Here is a 12,641-nt window from a genome sequence, read left to right on the forward strand (position 1 = left end):
AACTCTAGGAAGAAGGCAATGGCAAGCCATTTCCAAAAATGTTGCCAAAAAAACTCATGGACATGCCCAGGCAGTTACTAGGAGTTAAGACTGACTCAAAGGCACCTCCCCAAAAAAATCCTTTTCAAAAGGGGCAAAGGAACAAGTAAAATAAAAAGGTGATCTGATTCACACTAGTTAACTAAATTGTAATATGCTAATGCAAAATGAATTAATGTAATGCACATCCCTAAAGAAAAAAACAAATTGCCATTTCTATATCACCATTTTTTAAGGCTCTGAAATTCTCTAGACAGCAGGAAAGCAAAAATACTAACAGAGGAGTTTAAGAGAAATGTAGGCATCTAGAGATGAACACATTAAGTTGCAGCACCCTGGGCCATCGCTAAATCCACCTCTTGAAAAGTTAACTGTTCACACGTTTTAATTTCTCATACTGCATGAATAAAAGAAGCACTCAGTCACAGCTGCCATTGACAGTCACAGCTGCCACCTTAACTTTTTTTGAAGCACCCTAAAGACCAAGTATTTTTCTTATTGCATCGAACAGATGTATATCACCAAAATGTATGGAACAAGAAAAAGAATTGCCCCCCCCCAAATAAAGAATGGAGAGCTCCAGAAAAAAAAAGGAAATAAGCAGGTTTTACCTGCTTAGAATAATTTCTGTTTTAAGATTTGCCTAGATTATAATAGCAGCCAAGCAATTTATAGCACGGAAGTCACAACCTTGTAGATGTGAATTTTTTTTTTATCAGCAGTAACATCCATCTCTTATCATTCCCAGACACAACCTATCACTAGCTGTACAGTCTTAAGGAAATAAAACTGCCACTTTTACCACCAAGAACAAACTTATTACTGAACAGAATAAGAAAATATTACAATGACATTGCAATTAGGCAAAGATTTGCCAAAATTCTATCTCCCCAGCCAGCCTGGCTATTCAGAGAACCTGGTACACCAGATAGGCCTTCTCTAAAACAGCCCCCACCTTATGGTTGACAATATTTTCATCTCAGTAATATTCGGAGCTCCCAGCTTGCTGCAATTCTGTAAGCAAATGAAAGCTGGTTGAACATGGTTTCGGTCCCACATGACTGACAATGCGTGCTTGTCTTGGGTGTTATCTTTGCTTTTCTTTTGGGGTTAATTTTGGGGTTTTTATATTAAATTGGAGGTAGTTATTTAATGTCAGCTTTTTCTTTTCATTAAATGGTGCACAGTACACCACCCAGAGTCTTTGGGGAACAGGCAGTGTCGTAAATACTGTAAATAAGCAAACACAATTAAACCAAATATGATTCACGCTTATGTAGCAGAATAGACAGTAGTTCAAAGAAGCCTTATTATAAACAAAAGACAGCTTTCCATCCATGCGATGATGAAGCAGATTTTATTCCTCCTAGACCTAGAGCCTTCTTCGCTGCCATCGTAAAAAAACAAAACAAAAAACCAACAGCTAGTTTTTCTGATGCACAAAAAACGATGCCTTTTCTTAGTCTTTGTAGGGCAGTGACTTAAAATTCGCAAACCCCCCCCCCCCCGCTGGCAGGGAAAGGGAGGGGGGAGGAATCCCGAGGCAGGGCCTGCCAAAACTGCAAAAGGCAGGTGTGAAAGTCCTAAAACAAGTTTTCCAAAGGGCTATCAAAGAGGAGGCTCCATCCAACCCCTTTCCTTTGCATTTGCTGAAAGAGACAGCCATAGTGATGAGACAAAATACATGGAGGACATGGCAGATTAAGATGCAGGATGTGAAAGATGCTGCAGGCCCAGGTTGCCTGCCTGTCTGCCTGCCGGCCATGTCAGTCCTTTTTGCATTTCATTTTGGGGGGGGGGGGAATGCAATCCAAAATTGAGCACCACACAAAGCAAAAGAGCCAGAAAATGTGTGTTTAAATGTGTTTACACACACACACACATATATATACACACATACACACATACACACATACATATACATACACACATACATATACATATACATATACATACATACATACATACATATATATATATATATATATATATATATATATATATATACACATGCACACATGTATGTGTGCATGTATATGTGTGTGTGTGTGTGTACACACATGCAGACATACATATAAAATACATCTTATTTAAATATACACATATAAAATATATTTAAGTGCACATGTCTTTCACTGAGCACCAACCTAGGAGACAATGTAAGCAAGGACGGGGACGGGGGGGGGGTGTTCTTTCCCTACGACCGAGACTCCTTTCCTTCCCACCCCCTCCGTCATAAAGAGACTCCCCCAGTCCTCCCCCCACAAGAAAGGGGGAGTCAGCAGCCACCCCTTTCGGGACGCTCGCCCCCCCCGCTCTCCCCGCGGCGTTGCCAGGCAACCCCCAACGGCCACCCGGGCAGGCCTGGCCGCCTCCCGCGCGCGTGCCTCACCTTCGTGAAGAGCTCGGAGGCCGCCATGGTGGTTGGTGGAGGAGCCGCCACCGCCGCCACCGCCGCCGCTCCCACCCGCGAGGCCGGCGGCGAGGTCGGCTCTCCCGCCTCAGGGAAGGAGGGAGGCGGCTACTGGCTGCCCTCGGCGGGAAGCGGCTGCCGAGCCGGGCGGGCCATGTCGCTCCCTGGGATGCGCCGGGCAGAGGGATGAGGAGATGCGGGCGGCCCTCGGCCGCTCCCTCCGCCTCCCTCCGCCTCGTCAGGCATGCTGGGTACCGGCGGAGGCGCCCGAGCGTGCGCGCGGCTCTTCCCCGGCGGTGGGGTCCGGACGACCGAGACCCCCCACTTCCCTTCAGGCGGCGGCCGGGTCAGAGGCGGGGTGGTCGCGGGGGGGGGGGTCAGGCAAGGCCGGCTGGGCCGCCCTTTTGGGGCGTGCGGGGCTGCAGAAGCAACCCCCTCCTCCCTTCCAGACGTTTAAAAAGCAGACCCCCTTCATGTGAACGGAGAAATTGAAAAAGAGGGTGCAAGGAAGAGCAACGAAGAGGATGGGGGGGGGGGGTTGGAGGCGAAAACATCCAAGGAAGGGTTGCTGGAATTGGGTTTGTCTAGTTCAGGGGTAGGCAACCCTGGCTCTTTTATGACTCGTGGACTTCAACTCCCAGAATTCCTGAGCCAGCACAGCTGGCTCAGGAATTCTGGGAGTTGAAGTCCACGAGTCATAAAAGAGCCAGGGTTGCCTACCCCTGGTCTAGTTTAATGAAGAGAAGGACGAGGGGGGGACGTGATAGCAGCGCTCCAAGGTTTGAGGGGCTGCCACAAGGAAGAGGTGGGTCAGGCTGTTCTCCAAAGCGCCTGAAGGCAGGACAAGAAGTCCCAAAGATGCTTTTTCACGAGGCAACTGGGCTATGTTTTTCTTTGAAGACGTTTCGCTTCTCATCCAAGAGGCTTCTTCAGAGCTTGAAGAAGCTTCTTGGATGACAAGCGAAAGGTCTTCAAAGAAAAACAAGAAACTCCTGGTTGCCTCCTGAAAAAAGCATCTTTGGGATAACTATGACCTGGATGACTGAGAATCTCCATAGACATTGAGCAGGACAAGAAGCAACGGATAGAAAATAAGGAGAGAAGCAACCTGAAACCAAGGAGAAATTTCCTGATAGAACAATCAACCAGTGGAACAGCTTGCCTCCAGAAGTTGTGAATGCTCCAACACGGGAGGTTTTTAAGAAGAGACTGGACAGCCATTTGTCTGAAATGATGTAGGGTTTCCTGCCTGAGCAGGGAGTTGGACTAGAAGACCTCCAAGACTAATCTGAGTTACAAGTTGCCAGGGACAGATTATACAAGACCACAATTGAGCCCAAAATGTTTATTGCTAAGGCGGTGTTTTGTCCCATTTTACCACCTTTTTGCCATAGTTGTTAGGCAAATCACCGTAGTTGTTAAGGAAACTATAGTTGTTAAGCCAGTTTAGCTCCCCCCCCACCAGCCTAGTCTGTGGGAATACTTGCCAGTTGTCAAGCATCCAAATGTTGATTGTGTAATAATGGGGAGGCTGCAATGGTTGCAACTGTGAAAATGGTCATGTGTCATATTTTTTCAGTTCAGTTGTAACTTTGGTCACTAAATGAATGTAAGTCAAGGACTACTTGTAGAACCTGATTTAGCCATTATAATGGCTGTGTTGGGATAGTTGGGTTCACTTCCTCCATCCTCCTAAACCAGGGATCCCCCAGTCTTTAGCTTGTTGAGCCATGAAAGTGTTTAGCAGGATCAAGCCATCATTAAATAAGCCACACACATACATACGCACCCATTGTACTGTTGCTTTGTTGGGTTAAGTAGTCGCCAAGTAGCAAAGTCAACCCTACTTAGCTTTTTCAAGATCAGTCATGGATAAGTGCTGCCACCTGCTGTCCATTTTTTATTTTTATTTTTTGCTTTTGTACAATATCCTGAATAAGTTAACCACACAAGCTGGGTCTTTAATACTGTATATATAGTAAGCTAAAGCACGAGTAGTAAATTTGATAGTCCAGTCTGTTTTGTAAACATGGGCAATTTGTGCTCAACAAAATATCAGGCTTCTACTAAGTTTAATCCAACAAAGTCCATCTATTAGATTTCTTAATGAAGCCCACAAAATAAATTCTAAGACAACCTATGACCCATTCAGTCATCCTTTGAGAGAAATGTAGGAGTCTGATGTGACCACTTCCTGATGTTTGGTATTATCTGTTGACTATGACATCCTCCTCCTTTCCACAAGGCACAATTAGGCTGATTTTTTTTAACCGATGGTGGATGGTGTTGCCATCATCTCTTACCAACTGGAATACACCCTATTCTTCTGGTTTGATCAATAGGTAGAAGGTATTTCTATTCAAATAGTTAAAAGAGTTAAGGTTAGTTATGCAGAAGCAATTCAGCTTCTTCAGTTTACCAAAATTACAAATATGTCAGATACCAATGTGCTATCGTGTCTACAGAGGGTATACTGCGGACAAAAACAAGGATGAACCTGCAATTTTGTGTTAGAAAATGCCAGACCAAGTCAGAACAAGAATTTACATAGTTCCTGTTCCTTCAGGGATTTGTCTGAAGAATCCATTCTGATGGTTCTTGGATTAATTTTCAGAATCAATTTTCACAAATGAATTGCATAGAAACAAGCCTATTAGTGTATTAAAATCAAATCATAACATTTAATACAATTTTTAGAAAAATAACTGAGGTATACAGTATAGAGTTACAGTCAAGAACATTATAGGTTTAATATTGAATACATATTAGAAAACAGAAACTTTTTCCTTAATACAAAATTAATTCCATGGAAACCAATGCTTTTAGTCAAGGCAGTTATTGTGGGTGTGCAGTGAATCAGTAAAATACCAAACAAAGTTTCTACAGAGCAGTGAAAACAAATTAATTGTATTTATTATGCATATTACACAGATTGAAAGCTGTAGGGAGCATCTGAAATCTTCATTGCCTCAGGTTATGGAATGCACCAAAGAACTTATCAGACCAAGCAATTCTTAATGTGGCCTCTGCATACACATGTTCACACATAGGTTCTTGTAACAATGGGCAAAGTCCGTGGATGGAGCAGAAGCAGGAAAAAAATTATCACTTGACAATTACTGAACTCCTGGGGAAGAGTTGGGAAATTATTATCTATTTTGACTACAGATATCCTTGAGCAATACTAATCACTGCCTAAAGCAGATTGTTAGGTTGTAGTGCAGATCTCTGAAAAAGGTATCAAATGGTAAAACTCATATTATACAGTATATATACAAACATAACAGCTTTATCGTGCTGAAATAAGCTGCAGCTCAGATGTCCATTCTCTCTTCTGAGAAATTATTACTGATCAAACTATTTGCATCCTTAATATAGAACAACAACCTATCTTCAGTTGCTGAGGTTTATTAGAGATTCATCATCAAAGCAGACTGGTCCTGGAATAGATACTCTTAGAATTGCTCAGCTTATGTTTTTTGTATCATTAACATTTGCCCAGTCCTGTCAATACAAAAATATAACTAGTAAGCAGGAGAATGGAATGTTTAGATTGACATAGTTTATATACTTCCTTACCCAGCAAACAAATTCACCTTACTATAATCTGCAGCAATCTGTTAGGAAATCATTTTAAGGTAGTCAACAAGATCGACCTCTTATTTAAAAAAATAATGTTTGTTGGAACAGCTTTCATTAAATATTTTTGAATCAGACACTGGGTTCTCAGTTCTATCCCTACAAAGTATCTTTACTGGTGCTGATTTTACAACTGGAACATTAAATTGAAGCAGATTATAGCAAGAATAGGTATCATGTCATTACTACCCAGACAAAAGAAAAAATATAGCTTTAGGGGTGAAGTGACAAAATAGCCCTCCCAAATAAACTAGAAATTACAAATTATCCAGATGTCATCCATGCAGCTAACAGTAATTCAGAACAATATAAAGTAACTTTTTAAAATTTGAGATGTAGCAAGGCTATGTCCAACACCTTTGAAAATGTTGATTTACTCTTTACTTTGTATGAATGTTGAATTTATTTGTAAAAGATGTTCAGCAGAAATTTATTACTTTCAGAGACTATTCTTGGAAAAATCCAATGTCAAATCTCTCAAACTATACAAAAATCTTCCAGCGTGAGAATGTCAAGTAAATCTGAGATTTTAAGACAGACAAAATAGTATTTTTGTTGTTAATTTTTATATGTGGTATAGGTAGCCAATTATACCCAAGATACAATTGCTTTTGCTTTAATATTTATAATATACAATGACAAAGCATTATCTTACAAGACATCATAATTTTAGAACATATCAAATCTAACCATCTTTACTTCTTAATCTAAAAAGTGTGTATTTTTTTAACTACTCCTAAAATAGCAGCTGCCGTTTTTGTAATGTTGGAGGCCTCCAGTAACAGCACAGATATATCCATAATTTCTGTTTTAAACTTCTTGCATTTAATTTTAAAAACAGGTCTTCAAATGTACTGAAGCAATACAGTAGCGCTGGAAGTCCCTATATAGGGTGATTTAAAATGTGTTTAATTTTTTTTAAGCTTAATGTGTTTAAATTTAGTCCCTTGAAATAAATAGAACATTTCAGATAAACTATTTTGTATATATAGAGGAAATATTTATACTGAACATTGCATCAATTAACGGGAAAATGTATTGGTAAAGCTGACATCCATAGTGCTTCAACACTTTCCAGATTTTAAGCATACAAGTCTATTACTTTTGACTAAGGAGGTTTTGATTCAAATAAGTATTATGATTTTCCAAGACAGAATTTGTGCTTCTGGTTGGCACATTTTTAAAAGTGTAGTTAACATATTTGCAAAAATTGTGCAAAACTATCTTATTTACAGACATGGCACAAAAGTGAATGCAGTCTATGCATATGCATACTTCATCCACTTTAAAAATGTATTCTATGCTACAGGACCAAAAAGAATACCAGCTTCAACAGACAGCTGTCAATAAGCACAAAGTTTACAAGAATTACACCAAAATGAGCAAATATTGCTCAAGTAAAAATCTATTGTTAAAGCTGAAGTAGGTTTAAGGCCATTCAAGTTCATGAGTAGATACACAAATTTAGTGAGAGCCCCATCATTTTTAATACATGCTTTGCCTTCTAGGAACTTACTGTCTAAAACCTCTACTTTACAAAACCAAAACACAAGAAAAAAAGGAACTTGTATTTGATACAAACATATTACACTGTAATTAAAGTGAACTAAGGAACGCCAAAACATTAAAATTTTTCAAACTTGCTTTGTCACTTGCTGGAACCAGCCCTACGCTAGCAAACGGGTAATATGTACATTTTTCAAGTAGATTACATTGCTCTAACAAAACATGTCCTTAAAGAAAAAATCAGTGCATTGTTCTCAACTCATCGAAGGACTACGCAATTCTTAATTGGACTCTTACAACAGCAGCACACGCTACCACTACCTGCCAAGCAGTCATTCAATGACTTACTGCAGGGGTCCTCAACCTTGGCAACTTTAAGACTTGTGGACTTCAACTCCCAGAATTCCTCAGCCACCTGGCTGAGGAATTCTGGGAGTTGAAGTCCACAAGTCTTAAAGTTGCCAAGGTTGAGGACCCCTGACTTAGTGGAAACAAAAATGTGAGGAAATAAAACTTAAGGAAAGATTAAGGGAATAAGAAGTTTCATGCAGTTCTGCCAGCCTAGTCAGCCAGCCAGCTTGCTAGCAACAAGAGATGGTTTCCGCTGTGGAAGGTCCTGTGGCGTAGGAATGTGGTCACCTGTGACTTCAGTCTTATCAGGAGCTGCAGTAGGAAGCTGCTTGTTCTTCATCTTTGCTTTCGCCATATTGTAATCCCCAGAATCAAAGTACTTTTGCTGCAAGATAAATGTATCAAGTGAAATATAATACAAATGTAATGCATTTCCTTCAACAATTACATACGTGCTTCAGAATCAAGTTAATGCAAATAATAATAAATAAATAATAATAATAATTATAATAATAATATAATAAAGTTGGAAGGGACCTTAGAGGTCATCTAGTCCAACCCCCTGCTCAGGCAGGAAACCCTATACCATTTCAGGCAAATGGCTGTCCAGTCTCTTCTTAAAAACCTCCAGTGTTGGAGCATTCACCATCTCTGGAGGCAGGTTGTTCCACTGGTTAATTGTTCTAACTGTCAGGAAGTTCCTCCTTAGTTCCAGGTTGCTTCTCTCCTTGGTTAGTTTCCATCTGTTGCTTCTTGTCCTGCCTTTGGGCGCTTTGGAGAATAGCTTGAGTCCCTCCTCTTTGTGGCAGCCCCTGAGATATTGGAACCCTGCTATCATGTCCCCCCTTGCGGCTTAAGTTGATCCTTACCAGGAAAAACTCATCCAATGGAGAAAAAATGTGTTAAAAGGGAGAACACTAGTCTTGTTATCACGTGATAGTTAGAACTGCTTAACAACATCCTGCTCACATTAATGAATAGGGTATTTAGTATTGCAATCCCGGGCCAAGAAAGCATTCATTATGAGCCTTGGTGGAGCAGTGGGCTAATGCCTCCTTAAGTAACACCAGCTGCCTGCAATTAGTGCAGGTTCGCATCCCACCAGGCTCAAGGTTGACTCAGCCTTCCATCCTTCCGAGGTAGGTAAAATGAGGATCCAGATTGTTGGGGGCAATTAAGCTGACTTTGTAATAATCCCGCTTGGTGTGTGTGTGTGAAAGCCCTAATAAGCAGGCATATACATAGAATGAAGGCTACTGCTAAGCTAGTAAGCCGCCCTGAGTCTTCGGAGAAGGGCGGGATATAAATGGAATTAAAATTTAAAAAAAATATGAACAAAATGCATGAAGTACCACAAAGGGGGATCTGCAGCATTCACTTGTATCCTTGAAGACAAATTAAATGCATTGTTGTGAGTATTCTATATGCTATTCTGCTGGCATCTAGGTTTTAGTTTCAGAGCAAAGAAAGATAAATTGAAACATTTCCCTTTATTTTGAACTCACTCCTTTCTGAAGTCTCTTCCTCAAAAAATCTGAGCCCCCAGGCTTTTGGCCCAGATGAGGATATCTTGCTTTCAACTTCGCTTCTTCAGCCTTCTCAGGACTAATCACCTTATCTTCCATTTCCTAAAAATGTAAGAAACTGGCATTTTATTATACTGCTCTGTGATTTCACAATTCACATTGTGATACCCAGTTTAAAAAGTATATAATCCAATCACACTTGATAATTGTTTCTTGGCTAAATAATATAAGGGTTAGGTTCGCAATTTACAAAAACATAAAAAAAGCCAATGGCTCAACATATACTTTGAATATACTGCCAACTATAACTTTGCAATACTGTAGTACCGTAGGCGTAAGATGCTACCAATGTAAACCAAACGGTAAGAGTTGGTTTACTACCACTAGCACTACTAGTCAACACAATCCAACCCTTTCGACTTTGGTCAAGGTCCTAAGGGCAAACATGAAGAAAATTAACTATTCTCGATGCTTTCTGCTCTTTCTTTACCGGTCTGAAACACGAGAGTTTAGTGTTGGGACACGTGATGACGGGCTCTTCCGAACCCGGCTTTCATCCTGTTAAGGCTATTAAATTCAAACACTGACCAAAGAGAAAGATGTATTCTAGGTCAGGGGTAGGCAACCTTGGCTCTTTTATGGCTCGTGGACTTCAACTCCCAGAATTCCTGAGCCAGCACAGCTGGCTCAGGAATTCTGGGAGTTGAAGTCCACGAGCCATAAAAGAGCCAAGGTTTGCCTACCCCTGATCTAGATCAAGCCAAGTTTCGGAGACAGGATTGATGGGCTACCTTGAATCACAGAAGCCCTTGGTATCTGAGCATTACTCCTTAATTATTATTATTTATTTTTTAGGGGGGGGCCCTGCGCATTAGAGCCCGATGATGTCAGAATCCCGCCTCGCCTGCTGCAATCAGACGCCACCGGCGCCCGCAGCCACGGGAGGGGGGCACGCCCACCGGGGACCCCCCCCGGAGACCCGTCCCGCTCTGGGAGGGGGCCCCAATTCGGAGTGATCCCACCCTCGCCGGGAGGCCGAAACGAGGCGGGAGGCAGAGGCTGCCTCGCCGCGGGGGCGTGTCTCCCCTCCCCTCCTTTCTCGCGGGGGCGGGAGAGGAAATCGCGCCTCGCGGACCCCGCTGTGCGGGGGGGGACAGGAAGGGGTGCCTGCAGCACCAGCAGCAGCCACCGTGGGGGGGGGGCGAGGGGGAGCCAGGAAGGGCGCTGTTTCCACAGACGCACCCCGCCGGGTAGGCCTCCCTCTCGAGCCTCGGCGGGAGCCCCCCTCACGTCCGCCCCGCTCGGCAGAGAGCCGGGCAGACGGCCGTTCCTCGCTCGCTCGCTCGCCCGCCGGAAGTTTTCTCCTCCGCCGAGCGGAGGCCTAGTTCTTTCCGCCCGCCGCTCTTCCGGCAGTCTTCGCCCCTCACCTTCTGCTCCTCTGCCGAGGCGGGCTCCAGGTTCTCCGCAGACATGGCGTCCAGACAACCGGGCTACCGGGAACAGCCCCTCCCCTGGCAAGCGCAGCTCCGACCACCGCCCGCGGCCGTCTCCCCCTCCCCCCCGCCCTAGCAGACAGCCGCTCACAAGATGGCCGGCGGCGGCGAAGACGGCGAGCCGACCGGGCCAAACTTCCTCTTTGGGCGCGGGACGCCTCCGAAGAGCGAGCCACCAAGCCGGAGAGGCGCGGAGGGCGACTGGCTCCTGCGCGAGCTTGGCTCGTAGGCTGCGCGCGTCATCGCCTACGTCACTAGGAGTTATTGGCTGCGGCATTCTGGGAGTTGGAGTTCTTAGCTCTCCCATTGGAGAAGTAGAGAGGAACGCAGAAGAGCAGTTCTTTGCCAAGTTCACAGCGCTTTCTCACGAGTAGACGGATGGGTCCGGGTGGATTTCAGAAAGGCCTCGTTGGTGTGACAGTGGGATCTGTGTCTGCACACCTGGAAATGTTTGGTTCTGAAAACTTGAAGGATTAAAACCATGTGAAACCTGCAAAGGATAAATCGGATTGCTAACTTGGCCTCGCTTCTAAATTAACCTAAAATCAAGCCATATTTAAGAAATGGCCTTAATTTTTAAGGCAATTCTCTCTGTGCTTACTCATCGGTTAGCTTTTTTTAATGACTGCCTTGGTGGAGCAGTGGGCTAATGCCTCCTTAAGTAACACCAGCTGCCTGCAATTAGTGCAGGTTCGCATCCCACCAGGCTCAAGGTTGACTCAGCCTCCCATCCTTCTCAGCTGGGTAAAATGAGGACCCAGATTGTTGGGGGCAATTAAGCTGACTTTGTAATAATGCCGCTGGGGGGGGCGAAAGCCCTAATAAGCAGGCATATACATAGAATGAAGGCTATTGCTAAGCACATTGGTTTGTGCTTAAATTGTAAACCGCCCTGAGTCTTCGGAGAAGGATGGGATTAAAATAAAAAAAATTTAAAAAAAATAAAAAAATTTCACTGACAGCAAATTTCTAAACCATCTTTCTAGTTTCAGTACCCAGAGACAACTTGATCTGAAGCATGTACATTTTTGCCTTTTTATAAATCCCCTTTCCATTCTTTAGTGTCTAAAGTGGCTTAAGGCACTTATTTCAGGGCACCAAATCTTTGCCCTTCTGGTGTCTTAGATGCCTTCAGGAAACACGTTTTAAATTTCGATTTCCATGGTATTCATATGCATGCCAAGAAAATAAAGTTTCAGTAATTAATTATTCTTATTAAACACTTCTCTTTATTTTAGTAGGAAGGTAAGATTTGTAGAGTAAATAAGCCTAATTTCCTTCGTTACATGCTTTTTGGAAAAAGATTTTATATCCAATTAAGCAAGGGGGAAAAAACCCAAACCTTTGGATGGAACAGAGACAAGGTATCTCCCATAAACTATTTTTTATTTTTCATACCTGCAAAGGAACTACGGTATGTTTGTTGGGGATCAGTTATTGAGATAAACATTTTGCTTAACCAAAGCTTTTTTTATACTTAACACTGTATTTTGGGATTGAATAATAAAAGAGAAATATAAGCAATAGAAGAATGTTTTTCTTAATTCTAATTCTTTCAAATACTAACCACCATTAAGAGAATACTCTGAAGCAATGTTTCTCAACCTTGGCAACTTGAAGATGTGTGGACTTCAACTCCCAGAATTCTCCAGCCATCAAGGCTGGCTGGGGAAT

The 12,641-nt window shown here is 42.8% G+C and overlaps 2 protein-coding genes across 2 annotated transcripts in view; both read right to left on the reverse strand.

Annotated features, from left to right (window-relative positions):
- Nucleotides 1-2,667, reverse strand: part of MYO5A (myosin VA) — a 67,367-nt gene extending 64,700 nt beyond the window's left edge. The window contains exon 1 of the mRNA XM_081337383.1: nt 2,432-2,667. Coding sequence (XP_081193509.1) covers nt 2,432-2,458 — 27 coding nt within the window. The 5' untranslated portion in view covers nt 2,459-2,667. The remainder of the gene's footprint in view (nt 1-2,431) is intronic.
- Nucleotides 2,668-5,177: 2,510 nt separating this feature from the next.
- ARPP19 (cAMP regulated phosphoprotein 19) lies at nt 5,178-11,080 on the reverse strand. The gene is made up of 3 exons (XM_081337228.1): nt 10,902-11,080; nt 9,454-9,576; nt 5,178-8,333 (listed from the first exon to the last, which is right to left on the reverse strand). The coding sequence occupies exons 1-3, from the start codon at nt 10,944-10,946 to the stop codon at nt 8,163-8,165; spliced, it is 339 nt and encodes a 112-aa protein (XP_081193354.1). The 5' UTR covers nt 10,947-11,080; the 3' UTR covers nt 5,178-8,162.
- Between the last annotated feature and the right edge of the window lie 1,561 nt (nt 11,081-12,641).

Source organism: Vipera berus (genome assembly GCF_964194415.1).
Source record: "Vipera berus genome assembly, chromosome: 12".
NCBI classification, from domain to species: Eukaryota; Metazoa; Chordata; class Lepidosauria; order Squamata; family Viperidae; genus Vipera; species Vipera berus.